This window comes from Canis lupus, chromosome 27 (genome assembly GCF_048164855.1).
Source record: "Canis lupus baileyi chromosome 27, mCanLup2.hap1, whole genome shotgun sequence".
Classification (NCBI taxonomy): Eukaryota; Metazoa; Chordata; class Mammalia; order Carnivora; family Canidae; genus Canis; species Canis lupus.
The window spans coordinates 25958681-25985397 of NC_132864.1; the positions used below are offsets into that span (position 1 = coordinate 25958681).

General features: G+C 38.6%; 1 protein-coding gene across 9 annotated transcripts in view; it reads left to right on the forward strand.

Moving 5' to 3' along the window:
- Positions 1 to 26717, forward strand: part of GRK3 (G protein-coupled receptor kinase 3) — a 132004-nt gene that overhangs the window by 50948 nt on the left and 54339 nt on the right. For 7 of the 9 annotated variants that reach the window (XR_012019399.1, XR_012019398.1, XM_072803008.1 and 4 more), the window contains exons 3-6: positions 8675 to 8748; positions 19122 to 19223; positions 21851 to 21925; positions 22964 to 23025. Coding sequence is in view for 7 of the 9 variants with exons in the window: in XM_072803008.1 (XP_072659109.1) it covers positions 8675 to 8748; positions 19122 to 19223; positions 21851 to 21925; positions 22964 to 23025 (313 nt within the window). In the remaining 2 variants the exon portion in view is untranslated. The remainder of the gene's footprint in view (positions 1 to 8674; positions 8749 to 19121; positions 19224 to 21850; positions 21926 to 22963; positions 23026 to 26717) is intronic. The other 2 variants (XM_072803005.1, XM_072803006.1) reach the window with 1 other exon arrangement.

Genomic DNA, 26717 nt, shown 5'->3' on the forward strand with positions numbered 1-26717 from the left:
TGTTCTTTCTTTCTTCCTTCCTTTCTTTCTTCCCTACCCACCCCCCAATCTGTCTTATCAGTATGGATTCATGGATCCTTAGTTTAGCCAGTGGTTATAATCCATTACTATATTATTTATTTTGATGTCCTAGTTGCCCTAATTTTGGCTGGTGGGAGCCTCTCCAGGCTTGTTCCTGTATCTTGTTGGTATGTCCGCATCATCCTTTGAGCCTTTCTTACTGTCTGGGATAATAAGATGTCTAGAGCTCCACTTGATATTCACTGCCCCTGCCCTAGAATCAACTAGCTTTTCTTCAAGGATCCCTAGTTCCTTTTACTAGAGAATTGTGTTGAGAATCCCTAAACTTGAGTGCTAAAAGTGTTCATTGCTCTTAAGTCTTAGCAAAAGAGCAAGGCGTGTGAGTGTGTGTGTGTGTGTGTGTACATACATCTGTTGTCATCTGCTGAAAATAGTGGGCTCAAATGGATTTCCTATTCCAATCCACTACTACAATATATTTTCTATTCTCTTTCCATGTTTTACCTCTTTTCCAAGGCTTCTGTTATCCTCAATGTATTTATGCATCTGTATATGCCTAGAATGCACCATGATTAGTTTCAGAACTGCCAACTCATGCTACTGTGAAATGCCAACCTACTAGCTAGAGTTAATGTTTCTTTAAAGTAAATTTACTTATAATTCTGTACACAGTTTCATTTTGATAAATGAGTACACCCACACCTTTATCAAACTACAAAACATTTTTGTCCGTAGAAAGTTCCCTCATGCCCTTCCTAGTCAATTTCATGCCCCCTCTTCATATTTTTCTAAAACTCTAGATTAGTTTTGCCTGTTCTAGAACTTTGTATATAGAGAATTACAGAATATATACTCTTTTGTGTCTGGTACCTTTGGATAAGCAGAATATCTGACATTTACATATGTTGCTGTGTGTGCTAGTGTTTTTTATTGCTGGCTAGGATATAGTTTTGTGAAATATCACTATCTCTCAGTTAATGGGCTTTGGATTATTTCAAATAAATTATGAATGCACCTGCTATGAAGATTCACGTACATGTCTTTCTGGAGCCATAGATTACCACTAGGTAAATAGCTAATAGTGTAGTTGCTGAGTTGTGTGCTAAGGGTGTTTGACTTTATAAGAAACTTTCAGACTGTTTTCCCAAGTGAATATACATTTTGCAGCACGCTCAAAATCTGTGTTAGGGATTCTCCAGAGAAACGGGACCAGTAGGATGTGTGTGTGTGTGTGTGTGTATGTGCGTGTGTGTATATTATATATATATATATAGAGAGAAAGGGGGTGGGAGGGGGAGAGAGAGAGAGAGAGAGAGAAATTAATTATAAGGAATTGGTTCCTGTGATTATGGAGACTGGCATGTCCAAATCTGCATAGTGGGCTGGCCGGCCTGAGACCCAGGAGAGCTGATGTGCTGATGAAGTCTGAAGACCATCTGCTGGCATAATTTCTTCTTGCTCATGGGAGGCTGGTCTTTGTTTTCTAGTCAGGACTTAAACTCATTGAATGATGCCCACCCCCATTGTGGAGAGCAGTCTGTTTACTCACAGTTCACCAATTTAGATGTTAATTGCATCCCAAAATACCCTCGAAGTTGACACAAAAATTGCCATCACAGATCCATCCCTTGTCACCTTGACTGTCTATGCATCTCCTTAAACTGTATTTCATTCTCTGGTAGAGATGATAACAAGATCATACTCCCACCAATGATACAACTACCTGCACATAACCAAAATGTGCTAACCCTTTCCCCAGAGGAGGATGCAAAATAACAGGTGATGTTCCCTCTTCTCCCTGGTATCCTATATCATAAATACAGGATGTATTTTACAATGTAATGTAAACAACACTTAAATACTATGATACAAAGTCAGTACATCTTATGTTACTGGGTAAGGGTATAAAGGGGCAGGGAGGAGAGAAAACAAAGATACTTGTTTAGTACACAATAAGGAGGAAATACTCATGACAGGTATAATTATTGTTTCTGCAACTGCTCACACACTGTAGCTGGTTTCATAACTATCTCCTACCACTATCCATTCTGCATTCCCTTTGCCTTCAGCAAGCACCTCAGCTGGTCATGGTTCTTCACCTGGTGGGGTGACCCAAACCATTCATCCTGAAGGGTCTGGGCCATTAGCAGTCCTGCCTGACTTGTGTTGTTGTCATTTTCCATTGATGTTAATGACAAGACATGGTCATGTTAAGAGAGGGGATCTCCTGTATTCCAGACATGACCTTCCTTCTTCCCACTGTGAGGAGTAGTCCAGTGTCCCCGGGACTAGTCAGGATCAGTCACCCCAGCTAGCACAGTGACTCCCTTCTTTGCCTGTTGACTCAGAGGCATGAGGAATCTAAAGCATTGTATATGCTCCTCAGTGAATGAGGTTGCCAGCATGCAGTATTGTCTGTCTTTTTAACTCTGCCATTCAAGTAGTTTTGCAGTAGTATCTCAAAGTGACTTAATTCACATGTGCATGATGACCAGTGATACTGAGTCCATTTCATGTGCTTATTGGCCATTCCTATTTCTTCTTTTGTGAAGTGTTCAAATTTATGCACACTCTTATGGAGGTTTCCTTTTAAAAATTGTTAGAGGCCTTTAATAAAATATATATCAGTTGGACACAAGGCCTTTTTCAGAGTTAATTTTTTAAATATTTTATCCCCACTCTGTGGCTGGTCTGTTTTCTTAACTGTCTGTTTTTTTTTTTTTTTAAGATTTTATTTATTTATTCATGAGAGACACAGAGAGAGGCAGAGACATAGGCTGAGGGAGAAGCAGGCTCCCTGTGGGGAGCCCCATGCAGAACTCGATCCCTGGACTCTGGGATCACACCCTGAGCCGAAGGCAGACGCTCAACCACTGAACCACTCAAGTGTCCCTCTTAACTGTCTTTTGATGAGCCTAGTGCTAAATTTTGATAAAGTCTAATTTACTATTTTTTTCATATTCTGCCTAAAAAAATCTTCTACATAAGTATTTTCTGCGAAGATATTCTGTACATTTTCTAGAAGTTTTATAATTTTTTCTTTTACATTTAATTCCATGATGAATCTCAATTTAACTATTTATAAGGTATGAAGTAAGGTTGCCTTTTTTTTCTCTCCACTTGGATATTAGTTTTTCCAGCACTACTTGTTGAAAAGACTCTCTTTTCCCAGTAAATTGTTCTAGCGTCTTTGTTGAAAAAAAAGCTGACCATCTAAGTGAGGGTATATTTCTGGATTTTCTGTTCTGTTCCACTAATTTAATCTTATGCCAATACCACACTGATTACCATTTTATTTCAAATCTGTTTTATTTTTAAAATTATTCATTTATTTATTAAAAGTTTATTTTATTCATGAGAGAGACAGAGAGAGAGAGGCAGAAACATAGGCAGAAGGAGAAGCAGGCTCCATGCAGGAAGCCCAATGTGGGACTCAATCCCGGGCCTCTGGGATCACTCCCTGAGCCAAAGGCAGACGCTCAACCTTGAGCCACCTAGGTGTCCCTCCATGGACATTTTAAAATCAGGTTTGTCAGTTTCTTTAAAAAGCTCCTAGGGATTATGTTTGAGATTGTATTGAATTTAAAGATCAATTTCGGGAGAATATACATCTAAGCAATACTGAATCTTCCAATCAATAAAGTGAGTATATCTTTCTATTTATTTATGTCTTCTTTAATTTTTATCAGTAATATTCTATAGTTTTCAACATAAGAGTCTTATATATCTCTTAATTATTTATTCCTAAGTATTGATTATTCTTTGATATTATTGCAAATGGCTTGTTTTAAAATTGTGTGATGTGAGCATATCAGAATGTCATTAATTCTTATCTAATGGCCTTATATCTTGGGGCCTTGCTAAATTCCTTTATGTATCCTAGTACCATTGTAGATAGGATTTGCTATATAGATAACCAGCTTGTCTATGAAAGAATCTGTTTTATTTTTAAGATCTTTTTTACAGATTTATTTATTTATTTATGGGGGGGGAGCAGAGGGGGAGAATCTTAAGCAGACTCTGTGGAGCCCAGCATGGGGCTCAGTCTCATGACCATGAGATCATGACCTGAGCAGAAATCATGATTTGGACGCTTAACCAACTGGGCTGCCCAGGCACCCTGAATAGAATCAGTTTTAATTCTTCCTTTCCATTTTGAATGACTTTTATTTCCTTTTCTTGCTTCATTATGCTGGCTAAGACCTCTAATACATTATTGACTAGAAGTAAGATTAAACATTTTAGACTTTTCTAATCTGAAATGCTTTGTAATTTGTTCATCTCACAGACCAGAGAGGTCTTAGTGTTGTTCTGTATGACATACATTTCCTCTTTTTTATCATCAGGATTATCTCAGCACTTTTTAAAATTTCCTTATATCATTAGCCATAAATTACACTTGTTCTATTTGTGTACTTCTTTGTTGTCTGTTCCTTATACCAATCCATAAGCCCCTTATAGGAAAAATTCTATCTGTCTTTACCATTGCATCCCCAATATATATAGCACAGTGGGTCCTGGTAGATACTCAGGAAATGCTTTGTCAAATCAGTCAGTATTGGTAGAAACTTTTAGCAATTATACAGTCTATAATTTCCCAGTGTTTGAGTCTCCTTGGCAAAACTTAAGACAGATACTGTTTTTTTGCAAGACTTTTTTCATATTTTTCTTTCTCCTTTGAAAACTTTTTAGGAAGCAGCATTTCAAAAAATTTCTCATAGAAACTTACATTTAGAACTTATACCTAGGGATCCCTGGGTGGTGCAGCGGTTTGGCGCCTGCCTTTGGCCCAGGGTGCGATCCTGGAGACCCGGGATCGAATCCCACGTCGGGCTCCTGGTGCATGGAGCCTGCTTCTCCCTCTGCCTGTGTCTCTGCCTCTCTCTCTCTCTCTGTGACTATCATAATTAAAAAGAAATTAAAAAAAAAAAGAACTTATACCTAGAACTTAAAAAAGTTCTTAATTTATATTTTATAAAATGTGATATAAAAGTAATATTTGTATATTATAGGAAGTTTTCAGTGGTATTTTATAAAAAGCAATACAATTCTTTCTCCTAATTTTTGTGAAGTATTGTGGTGACAAATTGGGATAGTTTACTTTTTCTGAATGTTATATATACTCAAAAGTTAATCAATATGCAGGCAGTTTGCAGTGGCCCAAATAAAGAAACAAGGGTGAATATATTCCACAGTTATCTAGTAAAAGCAGGTGTTTGGTCACTATTTTTTATTCTTTAAAATATGGAGAAAAACCACTGATGAAGTGAACCTGTTAGGCAAATTATTTCCTTATTTTTGCCCTTTTAGTTTTGTTCTAATCTGAGAAATGCTTCACTTGGGTTTTTTTTTGTGTGTGTAATTTAAACCTGATGAAGGGAAATTGCTCTCAGCCTGAAACACAGTGATCTAGAGTTTATCCAAAAGGCAAAATACCTTTTTTCTTGCTGTTCCATTTTAGTAGCTGCTGAGACAGAAAGTAAGGCTTCAGTTTGTGCACAGACATAAGGAAAATAATGGGGCTTTTCCCCTTCAGTATGTTATAGTCATTCTTTGGCTCATCCCACACATTGACAGTGGAAATTGCATTAAAGAAGCAGGTAGAAACATTTGCAGTTAGATGTGCATTCATTCATCTCCCTCTCTCCCTGATCCACCTTCTTCCTCCTCCCTTCCCCTCCCTCTGCTACCCCTCCCTTCTTCCCTCCCTCTTTCTTCCCTCTTCCCTTTTCCTTTCTTGTCCCTCCTCTCCTTTTTTTTTTTTTTTTTAAAGATTTTATTTATTTATTCATGAGAGAGAGAGGCAGAGACACAGGCAGAGGGAGAAGCAGGCTCTGTGCAGGGAGCCCGATGTGGGACTGGATCCCAGGACTCCAGGATCCCATCCTGAGTCAAAGACAGATGCTTAACAACGGATCTACCCAGGCGTCCCATTGTCCCTCCTCTCCTGTCCCCTCTTCCTCCCTCCTTCCTTCCTGCACTCCCTCTATGTCATGATGTTCTTGTTCTTACATATGTAGTAGAGAATAAGACCTCTTGGCCTTTCCATATGCAGTTTACATTGTTGTAGGGGAGGTAGATAGTAAAGAAACAAATAAGCATATGCATCTGATAATTTTTGCTAGTCACAAGGGCTATAAACAAAGCGTGTATACACGCAGACATGTATCTTAGAGAATGAAAATGAATGAGAATCCTAGAAGGCCGAAGGAGAGAGCATTTGAGCTGAGTTCTGCAGGTCCGCAAAGTCAAAGAGCATGTTTTAGGAAGGGGGGATAGCAAGTTGGTAGCCCTGAGAACAGATTGGGTTTGGTATTAGAGAGGAACTGGAATGCAAACACATGTGCCATGAGCTTGGGAGAGAACAGTCTAAGAAGAGGCTAGAGGAGAAAGTAGGGCCCGATTCAGAGGGCATGATGGCATGATGAACCATTTCCCCTTGATTCCAAGTTCAGCCCAAAGCCAGTGGTCCACACGTGGCATGTTAGTTCATTTTGTCTTTTAGATGCCACAAAAACATCTCTCATATGATCAAAATAACCTCAGTTCAAATTCTCATTTTAGTTTTCTCTCCTAAAAATAGAAAAAGAAATACATGAACTAAAACCTGACACAACTGAAAAAAGATGAGCAAATCCACAATTACCAATGGGGATTTCAGTAGTCCTCTGATAATGGATATAATAAGTAGACAAATATTCAGTAAGGATTTGGATGAGGGACTCGAACAACCCTACTAACCAAGTTGGCTTCATTGCCATTTTATTTTGTTTAATGGAATGCTCTATGCTATATGCTTGTCTCCCCGGGTGTCCATGAAGCATTCACCTAGATGGACCAGATTTGGGGCCAGAGCCATTTCAATAAATTTGAAAGCTTTGAAATCATACTGAACATATTCTCTGACCACAGCAGAATTAAACAGAAATCAGTATCAGAAAAATACCTGAAAACCCCAAAATATCTGGAACTCAAACCACACATTTCTGAATGACTCATGAGTCAAAGAAGAAATGACAAAGGATATTGGAAATGACATACTTTGAAATGCATGAGAATGAAAAGGTAACCCATGTCTCTTATTTAAGACAAAAATACTAACGTGCAAATAGGTAGAGATTTGCATTTTCAGCTCTTTCTGTTTGTCTGCGTCTTGAATTTCCTGCTTGCTTCAAGTGGAGTGTCAGTCTGTCCCGTTCCTTGAGATGAGATGAGTGTGGCCATATCCCTGCTGCCAGGCTGCACCTGGCCTGAGTCAGTCTGGCCTTGTCTATTTGACTAAATAGTCCGAATACTTTCTTCTGGCTCCACTCAGTGAATATTTACCATTTTCAGAGGTCATCTTCCTGGAACTATGGATGGGGATTTTTGGAGGAATAACAGGTTCAAGTTACATGATTCTTTGGCTAACCTCAGTTAGAACCTGTCAATGCTGCTTCTTTTGCCTCCTCCCTCCTACCTGGGGAATTCCAGTCTGCCTTCTCCCGACCTCTCAAACTTGTGTGTCTTTCCTTCAGTTCCCTTCTGTGACCTCTGTTTCTTCCAGCAGTGCTTTCATTGTTTTGACTTTTTCATTTTGTGACTTTTTATGATCTTTACTCTCAGTCTGCTTATCAGCTTGTCTCAGTGAAATTCATTCGTTTAGGCTTGACTGTGTGCTAGGCCTTTAAGCTAGGTGATTGGTTTGCACATGTGACGGTGGGGTGGTAACTTATCAATCAAATAATTAATTGGAGTGTGCTAAGTACTTTGACAGAGCCTTATTGGAAGGGTTATGTAACCAAGCATTTGTTCAACAAACACCTATGGAACTCCTCCTGTGTACCAGGCACTGTGCAGTGGAGGTGGTATTCCAGGTAGAAGGTGCTGATTGATTAAAGGTGAGGCATGGTGCTGTGAAGGAGTAGAGAATGATCTGGAGTAGGTAATCTGCTCTGGCACAAGGTATTTGGTGGGGACTTTGATGTAGTAAGTGGTAAGAGGAAAAGCTGGGAAGGTCAGGAAAGTCCTTCTGGTTTTTGTTTGTTTGTTTTTAGGGAATTTAGTCCTGTTTATGTGGGCATAGTATGTATTAGCTTTATGATGACTCTTTCCAGCACTTTCACACTACCCATATCTCTTATTTCTTTGGTAACTCTTCTGTTTACTGTAGTGACCAGTGGCTCTAAGGAGTGGTGACTACTGGCACTGCTTATCATGTAGTTTTTAAAAGCGGGTTATGGGGGGGGTTACCAGTAGAGAAGGAACTCAAAGTAAGGAGGCATGTATGTGGTACTCTTACCTTATGTGGAATATTTCCTTCTAGGGTATACTTAGCCCTTTGAAATCTTTGTTGTTATTATTATTAATTTTTGAGAGGGAGGGAGGAGGGATGAGGGACAGAGGGAAAAGAAGGGAGAGAATCTTAAGCTGGTTCCATGCTCCATGCAGAGCCGGAAGTGAGGCATGATCTCACAACCCTGACATCTTGATCTGAGCCAAAATCAAGTTGGACGCTTAATTGACTGAGCCACCCAGGTGCCCTCAAATCATTATTATTTTTGAAGGTAGGGGAGGAAGAGGTTGAAATATAAACATATTACTTTGAAAACACCCTGTAGAGTAATATTTCAATTTATTGCCCACCCTGAAATTTTTTATTTTTTTCCTTTAGGTTTCTTGCTATTTAAAGATTTTTGTTTGAATGAAATTAATGAAGCTGTACCTCAGGTGAAGTTTTATGAAGAGGTAAGAAGTGACTGTTTTACTGATGCTTTTATTTTAAAAGCATATGTAGACTGTAATTTGGAAAACATCAAGACAACTAAATATCTTATAAATATGTAGAAATTCATTGACTGTAATTAGTAGCATAAGGTATAATATGTAGTTGATTATAGACTGACAACATCTGTAAAAATCATATTTTCAAGGGCTCTGAAGTGCTCTGCAAGCACTGAGGAATAGTTGGATTAAAATTCCAGAGGAGGGATTATCACTTAGAGGGGCACTGAGGATCAGCAACTGCTTGATTTTCTGCAGAAGCTTGCTGATTTCAGAGAAGTAAGCTGAGGCAGAGGGTCTCTACTGAGTGAAAGAGAAACTAGCAAAGTTTTCTGGTTACATGTGGCTGGAGTGACAAATTGTGGAGACGTGGGTGGGAAAGGGGAGCTTCAGACCCACAGCTGGTTTCCCCAGTAAGACGTTCGAAAGACAGCTGAAGAGACGGGCGCCTCACTGAAATCTCCCACAGCCTTATGCTGATGTATTGAAATGTGGACCTGTGGTGGCAGGAATCTGAAAACAGAATGGGCAAGAGATGAAAACCCTAGGGAACAGTCGATTGACCCTGAAGATCTGTAACTATGTCTCACCTGGGGCAGCTACCGATTTCTAGGTGTCATAAGCAGAGAAGAGTCCAGGTCTGGCCCTAGCTAGAAGGCTGCTTCTGAGAGACAGAAAAGCCAGAAAGGTTTCTGGGACTAGAATAAAAAACAAATGAAACTGGAGGGGCCCCGAACATGTGATTAGTCTTCTCAAGAATTATGTCAAGGAGGCCAAAGAGCTGTTCTGAAAACTTCTTGCAGGCAGAACTGAGTCTAATGTTGACAAAGACTTCTAATTGAATTCCATGGGGAGCTATGCCTTAAGAACAGGGGCAAACCAGAGGCAGACTGAATCCTACAAAAATGGAGACCCAGCCCAATCCTGTCCTGTACTGGTGATCAGCCCTCTCTCCACCTGTATAGCAGAGTACAAGGGTGGCCTCTGTCCTTTTTTGTTAGGTGGAAAATAATATAAAGACACCCTAAAATGTATAGCATACAGTAAAAAGGGGGGAGGCATCTAAGATACAAGATCATATGTCTCATAAGGTAATAGAAAGAGACCTGCATGAGTCTGATATTTAAGTTAGCTGACAGGTACTTAAAAATAACCATAAATAATATGTTTAAGATGATAGAGCAGAAGATAAAGTAGATGGAGGAATAGTGAATTTCAGTCCAATTTATCATAAAGAACCAAATGGATATTGTAGAACATCAAGTATAATATTTGAAATTAGAATCTAATGACTAGAGTCAATAGCAGATTGGTTACAGCATAAGATAGGATTAATTATTAGGGAGGCAGGTCAGTAGATAATTTCATGCTAAAACACAGAAAAGAAAGAATGTAAAAAGAAATAGATAAGGGTATTAAAGACATGTGGTTAAAAGATCTAACACATGTAGTATTGGAAACCCAGAAGGTGAAGAGAGAGAATAGGGCAGAAACAATATTTGAAGAGATAATACTAAGCATTTTATAAAATGCTGAAAGGCAGCTGCTACAGATTCAGAGAACTTAGAAAACCCCAAGCAGAATGGCTGCAAAGGAAACCTGTCTTTGCACATCAAGATAACACGGTGGAAACTTATGACAAAGGAAACATCTTCAAAGCAACTAGAGGATAGAAAAGGACACATTGCTTTTAAAGGAGTAACAAATAATATGACTATCACATCTTAAAAGAAATGATTAAAACAAAAACAATAGCAACTACAACAACAAAAAAGACAGTAAGGTGGCCATCTAAGTAATAAAAAAAATAAAATCCAAAAACCTCTGCTAACCTAGAATTCCATTTCTAGCAAAAATTTCCTTTAAAATGTAGGTGGAATAAAGATATTTTCAGAGAAAAACTGAGGGAATTTTGTCAGTCATGGACCTGCATTATAAGAAATACTAAGAAGAGATACTTTAGGCAGAAGAACAATACTCCCAGATGGAAATGCAGGAAGGAGTGAGGTCATCATAAAGGGTGATGTGTATGTAAAATACGAATGAATGTTGACCATGCAAAACAGTGTTTTTAGATTTTAAAATGTATATAAAACTAAAATGTATGATAGTACAAGAGGCAAGAGGGGTTTGAAGAAGGTAAAGTGTTTTAAGATCCTAGGATTATTAGTGGGGCTGGATGGTAAAAGTAATCATTTGCATTGACTTTTTAATCCGGTATGGATGCATATTGTATCTCTAAGGCAACTCTTAAAATGTGTATATCTAACAAGTTAAAAGAGGGAAAATGGAATAAAACAAAATTGGATTAATTTAAAAAAGGAATAAAAGGAGGACATAAAATAGGTGGGTCAAATTGAAAACAAAGAATAAGATGGCAGCTATAAATCCATCTATATAAGTAATTACATTTAATGGAAATGGACTAAATACTCCCAAGTAAAAGTCTAAAATTGCCTGCCTGAATAAATCACCAAAACTCTATTGTCTACTGCTTACAAGGAACATACTTTAAATGAAAGGATGCCAGAGGATATACAAGTACAAACACCAACTGAAGCAAAGCTGGTATAGCAACACTAATATCAGATCAAGTATCTGGTAAATGCTACTTGGAGATAGAGATTATTTTGTAGTGATAACAGGGTCAGGATCACAATCTTAAACTTATATGTAACAAATAATGTAACTTCAAAATATATAAAGCCAAAATTGACAGCTAAAATAAGACAACTCTGCATTCTTAGTGGGAGACATTAACACTCTTCAAGAGTTTATAGAACAGACAGATAAAAAATTAGTAATGATATAAAAATCTTAATAAAATTATGAGTAAACTTGACCTAATGGACATATATAGAATGCTACACCCAACAAAAATAGAATATGTTTTCATTAAAGTGGAAGATTTACCAAAAGAAAATTATTTGCCAGGCCCTATAGAAAGTTCCTGCAGATTTCAAGATCAAAATTGTTTTCTGATCACAATAGAATTAAACTCAATAACAGAGTTTACTAAGAAATCCTTAACTGCTTGGAAATAAATATACTTGTAAGTAATTTATGAGTCAAAGAAGAAATTAGAACAGAAATTAGAAAAAATTTCAATTTAAAATATATTTAAGAAACGACATGCCATTATTAGCACAATGTATCCTTATCCTAAAGCATTTAAATGGTTCAAAGAAATTGGAGCATAATTAGGACTGATATTAGTAATCTTTGTATATGCTTGAAAATTGGAGGAATATTCTTTTCTTTTGGGATTATTGATATACTTGAAAACGATATTTTCTATATTTTTAAAACTGTATTAATGTATTTCCAGGGAGAATGATCAAATTATTATGTACATTTAGCATCATGTAAAAAAAGTAAGCCAAATGCAAAAAGATTTTACTCATTTTATTATTTCAGTCTGAATTGTAGTCTAGATGAGTATCACAGCTTGATCTGTCAAAAGAAATTTCTTTCTCTGCTCTTAAAAGCTTTACAACTCTTCAGTTTCAGCAAGTACTAAGTTGCCTTGTCAAATACAGAGAAATCTTTAACAGATAACTTTTGTAAGGTTGAAACAGATGGGCAATCTACTTGGGTTACTTCTTAAGCCCTTCTTGCCAGTATGGCAGTGAATACTGCTGGTGTGTTTCCATTTGAACTTTAAACATTAGAGTTTCTCTTGGTTGGCTTGCTCCCAGCTCTTCACACCTGTCTTCTAGTTTGGCACACCATGGACCTAGCTTATCAGATTATCCCCTTGAAGGATAATGCTCCAAAGCTCCCTTGCAACTTGCTCTGTATTCTTTTATTGAAGGTACCGTTCAGTCTTGGGGCTTCAAATACAGTTTTCTAAATTAGTACAGCCTTTAAGCATTGCGGTTATCAATAATTCTTCTCTTTGTCCTTGGTTTTATCAGTCTGATTATTTCTGGTGGTTGTTGTATGACCCCAATCCCTAGAAAACTTCTTTGTCAGTTGTCTTGAAATGCATATTTTATATGTTTAATTTCCACTTTCCTGGATCCCCAGACTTAGTGGTTACCCATTTCCAGTGTGTTAAAGGCCTAATAGCTTATTCTGACATTCACAGATCTTTATATTAGTCATTACTTACCTTTCTTTCACCACCTTCTCATACATAGAACTGCCACTAACTGCTGAGCCTGTTCTATTTCTTTTCTTATGTCCTTCCTTCCAACCTCAAATGCTGCTTTGCCTTCTTGGCCTGTGGAAAGCCTAGCTTCTTTTGTGTGTAATATATATAATTATAATTTTATATAAAATATATTTTCTTGTATATTCACTAATAAGTCTCTCTGAACAGCTAGCTAGCCCAGTCTTCCACGATTGCTTGCGCCTTTGATTCCCACACAATTTGTTGTCTGTAACACTCTGTAACACTTAACCTATGCCTGCTGCTTCTGTGTGCAAAATTGTTATTTATCTTCATCTGTATTTGACTCACAGACACATGGCCTAGCTAAGCTCCAGGTGCAGCCATGCCTCTTATTTGCTGTAGGACGTCAGGGCAGTGGGTGAGCCATCTCTGAAGCATCTATCTTTCAGACTTGGAGTTTATAAATGTGAACAGTGTACTGTCCCTATACTTGAGGAGCGCACAGTAGGGGGACTTCATACTTGAGCTTCAGTTAACCTCATCTACAAAATGAAGTTACTAATCATCCCCTGCTACTTCAAAGGCTAATTGTGAGGCTCAGATTGGATGCTGGATGGACAGTTGCTTTCTAAACCTTATCTATAGTATGCTGCTGAGGTAGATGGAGGCTGTAACTTAGTGGTTGAGAGTGCCAGCTATAAATTTAGCCTGCCTGGGTTTGGATTTGGACTTCTCTAATTACTAACTACATAAACTCGGGCAAGCAATTTCTAGCCTATCTACCTGAGTGTCCTTCACTAAGAATGAGGGTGATAGCAGTGCCTGTCTCTCAAGCTTGTGTGTGTGTGTGAAAGCAGCACACCAGAACGGTGACAGACGCATAGTTACTGCTCAGTGTGTTGGTTCCACTTCCTTGTTCCATTTAGATTTGGAGGCAGCTCATAAAAATATGTATACATACCTAGATTTAGAAATAAGTCATGGAAAACAGAGAACAAATATAAGATCAGAGGCAAAGTTATTACTTAGGATCTTCTTCATTCATTCAACCAATATATATCAAACACCTGTGCCTGACATTGCTTGGATGAACAAGACAAAGTCCTTGTTCTCTTTGAGCTTCTATTCTGGTTGAGAGAAACAGATGATAAAAAGTAATAAATAACAGGAAATGTATGAAGAAGTAGTAACTGCTATGCAATGACTCAAAACAGACTCAAAACTCAGTGTGATGCATTATGACTTTGGGGGCCACTTCTGATTGATGGGTCAAAAATTGACTCTCTGAAGAGCAAGTATGGAAGCAGATTTGATTGATAAGGAGGCTAGTCTTTTGAAGATGGGAACAGAGTGAGGAGAGAGAGCATTTTAGGCTAACTGTGGCTAAGACATAGCCCTTAACCTGGTGGGAAAGAATTGGGCATGTTTGAGGAACTGAAAGAAGACCAAAATAGTATGTTCTTCGTGGATGAGAGAATTGGGATGTGTGAGATAAGATCAGGTTGAGGAGGGAGACAGGGTTGGGGGCCAGAGTAACAAATTCAGATTTTATTCTAGAGCCCATGCAGAATTTAAGATGGGAGGTGTGAAGTGAATATTCTCTAAATATCAATTAGATTCAGGGGATTGATGTGATCTTCCACGTCTTTACTGATTAGGTCTACTTGTTCTATAAGTTGCTGAGATTGTAGAATTGTCTGTTCTTTATCTTGTCATTTAAAAAATGTATTTGAAGTGTGTTATTACATTCATATGCATTTATGATTGTTATGTCTCTTCATGTAAAATGTCCCTCTTCATTGCTTGTCATAGTCTTTGTCTTGAAAATGACTTCACTGGATATTATTAGAGCTGTTTAGTCTCTTTTTGCTTATTGTTTTCATGATAAATCTTTTCCTTTCTACTTTCAACCAGTGTTTTCATATATAAAGTCTTTTTCTTTGAGACAAATATAAAAGTGTCTTGCTCACCACCCCTCACCCATTTCTGATAATGTCTGTATTTTAGTGGAATAATTTTAGATACTATGTTTATCCTTTGTGGGGTTTGCTGACTTCCTGAAATCTGTAAATTCGTATCATTCACCAAATCTAGTGAAATTTGAGCCATTATCCTTAAGCATTTTTCTACCTCAGTCTCTTTCCCTTTCTGGGACTCCAGTTACATGTGTGTTTGATTTTTGAATATAATGCCAAATATTACTGATGCTCTGTTCAATTTTTTCACCCAAATATATATATATATATATATATATATATATATATATATATATATATACACACACACACTTTTCTGTTCTTCAGATAGGGTAATTTTTATGGATCTGTCTTTAAATTCATTGTCTCTTTTGGCATCTCTACTTTGCTGTTATGTCCACCCATTGAATTTTTTATTTCAGATGTATGTTTTAGTTATAAAATTTCCATTTGGTTTTTCTCATAGTTAATATGTTTCTGCTGCTATTTCCTATCTTTTTATTCATTACATGCATATCTCTTGTTATGTCTTTGAATATAGTTCTAATAGCTGCATCCATCAGCGTCATCTTGGTTGGAATGGTCTTCATTTATGGTGTTTTCTCTTGCACGTGGGCCACATTTTCCTGTTTCTTGATATGTAGAATAATTTTAGATTGTATCTTGTACATTGGGATTGATCTATTAATAGATACTCTAAACTCTGTATACTTCTTCAAAGGGTATTGATTTTTTGTTTTAGCAGTTAACTCATCTTACTAGATTTCAAAAACTCTGTCTTCTTATACAGTGAATAGCAGCTGAATCTCACTCAGTTCTTTTAGCTTTAGCTGAAATGCTTTGGATCTGCCAAGGCTTGCATGTCATTATGGGGTCCAACAGAGATGTTGACAGAATGTATATACAGAATTTTGGATCTGACTCTCTGGCTATTTATTTTCAGGAATATCCTCTCTTACTTTCTGGCTTTTGTTCGATGCCCCTTCCCCATTACGTATCTATACTTTTGGTCACTCCGGCTTGTGCTCAGTGTAGTTGGGTCTTATATATGTCCAGTATTTACAGTTGTTTTCTCAGGATAATTGGTCCCTTAGCAGTTATTTGGCTATTACCTAAAGCAGAGCCTGGGTTTATGACATATTTTGAATGTAAAACCAATATGATTGATTAATTGGATGTAAGAGGCAGTAGAAGCAGGAGTGTGAGCAAAAGAGCAGGAATCAAAGATGATTATTTCTTCTTTGGCTTAAGCAATTGGGAGGATGGTTTTACTCATGTTTGTGATAAAGAAGACTAGGGAAAGAGCATGCTTGGCTGGGGTAGAGAGGATATGGAAATGCCAAATGGGTGGTTAGATATTTAGAATCTGGAGCTCAGAGGAAGAAGCGAGTACTAGGGATCCTGACTTAGACATCAGAATGTAATTGATATTTTAACCTGTGGGACTGAAAATTTTTACCTTATAGTAATACAGCAGGTGAAAAAGGGGTACTCTGGCACCATGCTCTGAGGCACATCAGAATTTAGAAGTCCAACAGAGGAGGAAGAACTACCAAGGGAGACTGAGGAAGTGAGGCCAGTGTGGCAAGCCTCTGGAGAGTGTAGATCACACAAGTCAGAAAAACAAAGCTGCCAAGAAGGTGGGAAGGACAGCTGAGCTGAATGCTTGCTGCAGAGTCAGTGGAGCTACAGACAAAAGAGAGACCCTTGATTGGGCAAGCAGAGGCCATTAGTGGCTTCACAAGGCCCTCTTCCTAAAATGGTAGTGAGAAAGTGAGATATGATAGCTGTGGACCAAAAGTGCTTGCTCTTAGGGTTCTGCTTATTCAGGCTACATGTTCAGCTGTGAGCTTTGTAACCACCCAAGCAGAAAGGCACTGCATGGCCAGTGCATGCTCAACCTTGATGATGATACTTCTTTTCTGTTCAGGGGGAGACTTTTCACCTTGAGCTTGGGCTGCTACTTGCTCAGGTTACCTGGTCAACCTAACTGCCTAAATTAGAGGGGGCATTTTTCATGCACAAGCTACAATAAGATCATCCCATCTAGAGCCAATTGATAGTTGACTGCGTGTTCTTTAATTAGTGGTCTTCCTGATAATAGGAAGTGAATTTTGAATTACAGTCACAGATACTCAGACACTTTAGGCTTTTCCTTTGCCTACTAAGAGTTCCTTTTCTGTTGTTCACTTTGGAGTTTATGAGGCACAGATCTCTTAATAAAGCTCGTATTGTGGTTCAGAGTATCTTTTGCCCAAGAAACCAAAATGTTCCATGGCATTGGATTATTACAGTTTATGGAAAACTTCCATACTATCAGCATTTGTTTAAACAGGTGTCAACTTGCTTTCTAGGTGCCCTGGAACACAGCCTTATGTTGCATTACGTTTGCTTTCAAGGATAATAATTCCATGAAGGCTTATTATTTCTTGACTTTGTTTAGTGTTTAGGCAGAAATGTTTCCTTTCATTTACTAACAGTCTACCTGTTTTATCCCAGAATTCTGTATTGACCTTTGGACCTGCCCCCATTTTTTTTTTTTTTTTTTTTTTAGAGATTTTCTTTTCTTATTTGAGAGAGAGAAAGAGCACAGAGAAGGGGGGAGAAGAAGAGGGGGAGAGAGAAGCAGACTCTTTGCTGAGCAGGGAACCTGACGTAGGGCTCCATCCCAGGACCCTGAGATCATGACCTGAGCCAAAGGCAGACACTTAATGGACTGAGCCACCCAGGCGCCCCTGGACTACATAAAATTAAAACAAAAAAAAAAAATTAACCAAACCAGATCCTCTGTTTATTTTCTGACTCTACTTCAGATTTTGGTGTTTGGCTTTTGTTGCCTCCCAGTACCACATTTGTGTCTGGCATGGTATTTGAACTCTTTAGATTTGTTCTTCTCAATTAACTCAGGGTGGTGAACCCTGGATCTTTTTGGTAATGCCAACACTGCTGGATTGCTGCTTCCTTAGAAAAGTCTTTTCTGGTTGGATGGAGTATAACCTACTCCAGTCGGCCTGCCTTCATGGCAGACTTTATTGCCTCTTCCAAGACTCCCTTCTAAGCCCTGGCTGTCACAGACTTGTGAATCTTATTGTAACAATATGGCCCCAGTAATTTCTCCATGTGTGAGCCAGCTGGCTTTCACCTGGGCCCTCAGTATTTCACACACCCAGTTCCCTGCCGACTATGCCCCTTCTTTATCAGTAATTCTTATAGGATTTACAGGTTTTGATTTCAGAACTATCCCAGCCTTATTGCAAAAAGGCAACTTTCATTTCTATTCTATCATCCCAGAATAAAGAACACTCAGATATTATGAAAGTCAATGTAAACAACTGCCTATCTGTTGAAAACTTTGTTCCCAAAAGTAAGTCATTTGTTTAAAGAGGTGTCATTTTATTGAAGATCTTTGATGCAGTCTTCCTGCTAACTCCATATTTCATTTGTGCCCTCATTCTCTTGTCTTTTGGATTAAAAGTATTTCTGTAGTAAATAAATAAAAGAAACACTCTGATCCAGCAGCTTCTATTACCAGATTAGAGGGATTGGGGCTAGTTCTACATAAAGCAAGTATTTCTAAAGCATGATTTTTATTATTTGGCTGTCTTAACACTGTTCTGATTGACTTTCCTAATAAGTTAGCAAAATATCTGTTTGAAGTAACCTATTTATTAATACTTTATTGTGCAGCTGAGGCTCCAACCTGAAAAAAACAAAAAACAAAAAACAGTGCTTTTCATCTATGGGTTAATGCCTTTCTAAAATATTCAGTTGATTTTTTAAAGGGATCCTTGCTGGAATTTTGACTATTTTGACTATTTTTTCTTTTGTTTTGTAATGTTGTAGTTGAATGAGAACGATCCCCATGATAAGTCTTAGAAACTGAATTACAGCCAGATTTAAATGGTTTTTGCTCCGGAGAGGGGAGTTGGCAAGGATGAATGGCCTCTAGCTGGTATATTGTAAGATAATTGTAACCATGGCAGTATTTGTTTCCTAATATTGTCCTTCTAAATTTAAGTGACGAGTTTCATCATAGGAAAAAACCCATTTGTATGTTTCAAGTTGCATTTAAATTATCCCAACTTCATTATTCCAACATTAGAAGTAGTTTCCTGTAGAGTAGCCGGTTCAGCAATTTGCTTAATCTCCTGTGGAAGTGGTTTTTACCCGGGCGAGTAATATCTTTTAATAAAGTGAGTTTTCTGGGAAGATATACCTAACCATGGTAACTTTGAAAAATCTAGATAAAAGAATACGAGAAGCTAGAGAACGAGGAAGATCGCCTTTGCAGAAGCCGGCAAATTTACGACACCTACATCATGAAGGAGCTGCTGTCTTGTTCACACGTGAGTATTTCTTTTTGTTCTCTGCCTTTAGTTTGGATAGAGGACAGCTCGCAGTGTTTCCAGAAAGTAAAGTAGGAGGCAGAAGTTTAAATATCGAGCAATACTCCCCCCCAGGACATGACCCATGTCTTCTCTTCTGTCATTTGTTTCCTGGTAATGCTGACACAAAGTTGTTGCTCCATCTACTCCAAGCTTATTTCCAAAAGTGGATTCTTTCATGGCAAAAAAAAAAAAAGAAAGAAAGAAAAAAAATTGATAGCTCATGCAAATCAACAGAAAAAAAAAAGGACAGTCTCAATTCCAGGCTTTCTAAAGGAAATTAAAGTTTATTATTGTTAATTTGGCTGTACTTTAAATAATTAGGCTAATCAAATATTGATCGATATAAATCTTAAATAGTTTCTTTGGATTAATGAGGAAGATTATAATTATTATGTTAATTTTATTAATAGTTAAATAGTGGTGGAAATATTTCTTCCCCCTGTAAATCAGATAAATAATCCATTCAGTCATTAGGATAAACTAGGTTCCTAAGAAATTATTCTACCAGGAGTGAGTGGAATAATTAGATAATAAAAATTTACCACGTAATATCTCTGAGAGAGCTTTCTGAAGGAGTGGCCTCACAGTTTTGGCCTGTGGGTCCAATACAGGAGCCACTAGCCCCAGGGGCTATTTAAATATAAATTTAAATTAATTGAAATCCAATGGAGTTAAAAACTTAACTCCTCAGCTCCTCATGAGCCACATTTCAAGTGCTCGATAGCTGCATGTGGCTGGTGGCTCCGGTATTGGACAGCACAGATACACAGCATTGCTGTCACTGCAGGAAGTTGAAGAGGACAGCACTGGCCATGATAATGATTTATTTTAGTGCTTCTATAGTTACTGTGTCATTCACAGTTCTTACTGACATTTGAATAACTGTAGCTGGTGGCACCACTTGTGCCATATATTTCTTTGTTGTTCTCACCTAACTTGTAGCAGATGGTTGATGCTCTGTGCCTTGCTACCTTGCTGGAGAATGGTTGAACCTTGGAAAATGCCAGATGTTCCGTGAAGATGCCACTGAAACTTAGTTTTCACGTAGCTCAGCAAATTTAGAGGGTATTTAGCAGTATGATGGGCATTTTAAACTTTTCTTCTTATGGTGCATTATCAAAGAAGACATAATTTGAAGTTTGGAGGAAGAATAGTATGTGTAGTTCTTGCTGGTGTAAGCTCTATTTTTTTAGAGCAAGTTCCCCTCTGCTCTGGTCACAGCAAGGCTTTTCTTTACAGCCTTCACCACCCTGGCTTTTAATTCTTAAATGGATTTTCTTTCTTTCTTTCTCCCTTTCTCCCTTTCTCCCTTTCTCCCTTTCTCCCTTTCTCCCTTTCTCCCTTTCTCCCTTTCTCCCTTTCTCCCTTTCTCCCTTTCTCCCTTTCTCCCTTTCTCCCTTTCTCCCTTTCTCCCTTCCCTTCCCTTCCCTTCCCTTCCCTTCCTTTCTTTCTTTCTTTCTTTCTTTCTTTCTTTCTTTCTTTCTTTCTTTCTTTCTTTCTTTCTTCTTTCTTTCTTTCTTTCTTTCTCTTTCTTTCTTTCTTTCTTTCTCCCTTTCTCCCTTTCTCCCTTTCTCCCTTTCTCCCTTTCTCCCTTTCTCCCTTTCTCCCTTTCTCCCTTTCTCCCTTCCTTCCTTCCTTCCTTCCTTCCTTCCTTCCTTCCTTCCTTCCTTCCTTTCTTTCTTTCTTTCTTTCTTTCTTTCTTTCTTTCTTTCTTTCTTTCTTTCTAGATTTATTTATTTATTCATGAGAGACACAGACTGAGAGAGAGAGGCAGAGACATAGGCAGAGGGAGAAGCAGGCTTCTCACAGGGAGCCCGATGCGGGACTCGATTCTTGACCCCGGGATCATGATCTGAGCCGAAAGCAGGTGCCCAACCGTTGAGCCAGCCAGGCATCCTAAATTCTTAAACGGATTTTCATGCATTTGTTTTCTTTTCTTTTCTTTTCTTTTTTTCTTTTAAATATTTTATTTATTTATTTATTTATTTATTTATTTATTTATTTATTTGAGAGCGCAAACTTGCAAGCATGAGCAGGGGGAGGGAGAGGGAGGAGCAGACACTCCGCTGAACAGGAAGCCTGATGCAGGGCTTAATCCCAGAATCCCAAGATTGTGACCTGAGCCGAAGGCAGACTCTTAACTGGCTGAACCACCCAGGCTCCCCTGTTTTCTCTTATACAGTGGAAATTTTACATTTCTAATTTTACGTTTCCAATTTTTACATTAACTAATTAAGGGATGTATACATTTAATAAGGTGATAATGAGATTCTCTATACTTTTTTTAAAAAATCATGATAGTCTTAAACTCTTGTGGGATTAGGTATGCCCATCAGGTGCCCCCGTGCTCATCATCCTTCTTGATATGGTATCTAAGAACTTCTGAAGCTCAGAGAAACAAGCATCTGTTTGGATTGCCCATAGATACCCAACTGATTTTTAAAGAATGCATGTCAATATAATTATCATAGGCTCCTGCTTAGTAGTTGTGTTAAATTATGTGTTGTGGTATTGTATAACATATAGAGGTTTATTACGTTTTATATTTGTGGAAAAAAATAACTTTTTGATTATTTTTTGAAAAGCCATTCTCAAAGCAAGCCGTAGAACATGTACAAAGTCACCTATCCAAGAAACAAGTGACATCAACTCTTTTCCAGGTAAGACAAAATTATTTCAAAATAAATACAGTTGACCCTTGAACAACACAGGGATTGGGATGCTGACCCCCATGCAATCAAAAATCCATATACAACTTTTGGCTTCTACCTCCAAACTTTACTAATAGCCTCCTGTTGACTGGAAGCCTTACCAATAACATGAACATTCAATTATCACATAGTTAAAAAATATTAAGAAAATTATAAGGAAAATACATTTATAGTATTATATATGAAAAATCAATGTGTAAGTGGGCCTGCATCATTCAGACTCATGCAAGACTGTTTAGACTGTTTTCCATAAAGGGATGCACACTGCACAAGTGAGTCAGGAGCCCTTCATCCTGGTCTAGTTGTGAATTTCCTCAGAGACCTTGGGAAAGCACCTGCCTACAGTGCCGCAGCCTCCTGTGCAAAATGAGGAGAGGGATTAATTCTTTCCTATTGTTACCTTTAGCTCTATGAGTCTAAGAGGTAGAAAGTTAATAAGTAAAATAGCTAATCTAAGGAATAGATTACCCCATGGATCCATTAGCTTTTAGTCTTTAGAACTCAATATCAGTGCTGATTATCAACACTTTTAGTCATTTATAGAATATGCTATGTAACTTCCAGGGCCCAGCACAGCATGAAAAACATGGGGCCCTTTGTTCAGAAATTAAGAATTTCAAATGGCGACAGCAGGGACACTAAACCAAGCTCTGTGCTCTTCTGAATGTGAAACCTGTGGAACTGCATGGGTCACATGCCTGGAAAACTGGGCACTTGGGAAGTGGCTGTGACTTTCCAGGAACCATGTTAGGCAGTAGAGATGCAGTGGCAAACAGATCAGACCTGTCCATACCTTCATAGACTATGCAGTTGAGCTGTAGATAACTATTAAAGAAATAACCACGGTGATGAATCTGTTACTAAAAACTGGACAAATGCCAAAAAGAGCAAGTGTAAGAGTGGGAGCTGCAGCTTGTCTGAGTCTTGTCAGTATGTGTTCTACGTTTCTGTTTATGCAGTGTGTGATTTCTTTTCCATCCCTTCCAGCCCTACATAGAAGAAATTTGTGAAAGCCTTCGAGGCAACATTTTCCAAAAATTTATGGAAAGGTATGAAACTTCATATATATATATAACATTTTTTTTGAGTTATACTTGATATGTAACATTATACTAAAATGTTAGTATGGGAAGCCCGGGTGGCTCAGCGGTTTAGCGCCTGCCTTCGGCCCAGGGTGTAATCCTGGAGTCCTGGGATCGAGTTCTACATCGGGCTCCCTGCATGGAGCCTGCTTCTCCCTCTGCCTGTGTCTTTGCTTCTCTCTCTCTGCGTTTCTCATGAGTAAATAAATAAAATCTTTTAAAAAAATGTTGGTATATATACATATGTAAAATCTCGTATTATAGCTGTACCTCATTTTACCAAAGAGCACTATCCTTAAAATGGGTATCAATTTAATCATTCGAAGTACTTACCAAGCATGTACCATGTGCCAGGCTTTGCATTAGACTGTCACCTCAGTACTTTACATTATTAATTAGGATTTGTATATCTTTTTTTTTTAAGGATTTTATACATTGATGTCTCTTTGAACCTGTAGCTCTTTAGCTTCAAAATGCTCTAAAGTTTAAATAGACTATGAAACCACAATATTTAAAGTATCTTATTGGGACACCTTAAGATATGCGTGCTAATGCACGCATGGTTCTGTGACCTATCTGATTCATTTGTTTGCACTTGGAGATCCTATCCCCCCAAGGTGGGACAAGCCTGCACTTGATTCTTTATGTAATTTAATTTGAGGGTCTAGGGAGATGTCTGTGGTCACATATATTATTAATATCCCTAATAAATACGTTCCTTGAGCCACTCAAACTATATGTGTATGTTTGTCATACAAAACCCTGAAAATGTTCAGTGATGCCCATAAAAGTGGCCAGCTCATATGCCTTTCTGGCACCCAGCAGTCATTTCATTGAGGTTTTGAGTATTCCTCTGAGATAATGTGCCGCTGGAACTGGGACTCTCTTAAACAGAATGTGCTTTCACACTGACTGTGCTCTTCTCCACAAACTCGGCTAATTTCTAGACAATCACCGTGATGATCATGGCTCGGTGCTGGAACAGCCCACAGCTGTTCCCTAATTGCCCTGGAAGAACAAATATTGCTTCTCTGCAGCTTCTTTTCCTCCACATATTCGCAGAACTAAAGTAATTAAAAAAGAAAAAAAAAAAAGTTGTGTTGTGATGCCACAAGAGTTCAAGAGATAATTTTATCCTGGAGTAGAATTAGTACTTTGGGAAACTAATATGCATACAAATGATTATTACCCTTTTCTGAGTAGCAGCAGAGACTGTGCGGGAAAGCAGTGGCTCACGCTGAGGGGGTAGGCTGGCTGCATCTTAGTGGGGTCTGGCTTACACTGTCTCCGGTACTATTAGCTCAAAAATCTGACCTTTCCCAGCTCTTGGGTTAGTCGAGCTTCTGTGCAATCGTTGGAGAAGAGGGGAGAAATGAGGATGGGAATTAAAATTGGGGAGGAGGTCTTGTAGCTCTTTCTTTGCTGATGGGCCACCAGGTCAGCCCGCGATTCATTTTGTCCCACTGGGTGAACTTTTTGCTCTTATTACCACAAGAAATCCAAGCTGTTTGTGTTTTAGACAAGTAGGTACACTGGATTTTCTGAAGTCATTAACCATGTTATGTAAATTATTTTCAAAGCAGATGTCTTCCATTTTTATCCATTTCGAGTTCTTTTCGTGTTAATACATTTTCAAATGAGAACTTAAAAACTCTATTGTGAGACCGAGTTTCAAGTTTGGGTTTTGAAAAGCATGGACATTCCCTAAATAGAACCTTGTATTAGAGCCTCATCAGGACTGGCCACACTCACTGCCGGCCTCACAGGGAAGATGATTTCTCAGTCTGATCATAAAGGGGAAATCTTCAGCTATGCCAGGGCTCATCTCTGCCTTCACCTGAGGCCAGCAGAGACACAGGGCTGATAAGTTCCAGGCCACACTGAATCTGGGAAGGAGGCTTTCCTTCTCCTGGATGAGGTTTGGTAGCCTCTGTCAGGCAGTGAACTTCAATTGCCCAGCAATCTAAAGCTCAAGTCATGGGCCGGGGTTAAAAATGCTTCCTCTACCCTACCCTACTGCACCCCTGGCATTTCTGTATCGGTAACCTCTAACATTCCATCCTCTGCAAGGGCGCTGGCTGTCAGGAGCCCTCTGTTGCCCAGGTTCTCCTCTGTTCTCAGCCCCAGTCCCTCTTCTGTCAAAAAGTGTGCATCCTGGTAATTAGGTATTGATCAAGGGGACCTCCATGGACACGTGACTGAGCCAGGACACCCTGGGGCCATCTGTACTTCCTAGAGAACTTGCTACAGAAAACCCATATTTCGTGGGCAAACTGTGTATTTGAAAGTGTCCTTTTCTGGGGAGACGCTGTTCTTCTGAGAGTGGATATGTGTTGGGATTTAGTTCTCTAGACTCTTCTCTTGGTCAGCAGAACTCTTCTCTCCTCCCCAGCCAGTCTGCAAGTTTGTAAAATGTGCCAGACCACCACCCCCTGTGGCCTGCTCTGAGCTCCAGAATCCCTGAGTAAAGGGAGTACTAGCTAGCTCCAGTACACCAAGAATTTCAAAGTGACAGTCAATAGATTCATAAGGACACAGAACACCACAGTGTGGTTTTGCTTTTTGCACTCATCATACTTAGGAAAAAAGAGAAACTGTTTGAAATAACTCTCAGAAATTCTCAAAATATAATTTTATTTTACCAACCTCACTGAGATGAGAGGGATCAATGAACACTAATGTCATTTTAGATTGACAAAAGGTGCTACATAATTACAAAGAGTTCTTCTGCTTTGATTTTCAACTTGACTATATTAGCTTCAGACATATTTTTAAAAGATCCTTGGACAGCATATTAAATGGACCCCACAGGCAACTAGGACATTTAGATGCCTTAGGGCATTCCGTTACCATGCTGGTAACTCCTGTACCATGCACTTCATAAGTACTTTCTTTCTTGTTCCCTCCCCTTCTTCCTTTCCCTTCCTTCCTTCCTTCCTTCCTTCCTTCCTTCCTTCCTTCCTTCCTTCCTTCCTTCCTTCCTTCCTTTCTTCCTTCCTTCCTTCAAGAACCCTGGATGGTGCCCTTGTAAAGAATCGTGCCAGGAGCTAGGTGAAATCCAGCCATCACAAAGAATACTCTCTACCTTTAAGGAGTGGTCAATCTAGAATGCATTTCTTTTGGAAAAAAAAAGTTTTAAAACGGTGTAGACTGTGTTGCTCATAAATAAACACAATGAAAATAACATCTTTATTAAATAGATGTGGGGATAGATATCTTCATAGAGGGAAAAAACTACTCATCAAGGAGTTGAGTAAATTTTCAGAGCAAATCCACCCAGTGGGTATTGCATCTTGTGATTCTAGTTTAAGGGCTTTTTTTTCATAAAACATTTGTATCTTTGAGCAGCAGTACTTGGTCCAGGTTCAGATCCAGTCCTACCCCTTCTCTCACTGTGTGATCTTGACTGGACCATAGTCTCCTCTGCTGCAGAATGGGCGTCATCATTCCTGATCATCAGACCTGCTCATATTGTCACTGGAGGGGGAAATGAACAGGGCCTGGCACGTGGATAGCACTATCTGAGTGTTTGCTGCTATTACAATTACTTATAAATATTTTGTCATTTAGAGCTGCGTGGCCCAGTATGGTATGGTAGCCCACTAGCCACATGTGGTTCTTGAGAACTTGAAATGACAGAGCGTGAATTAAGATGGGCT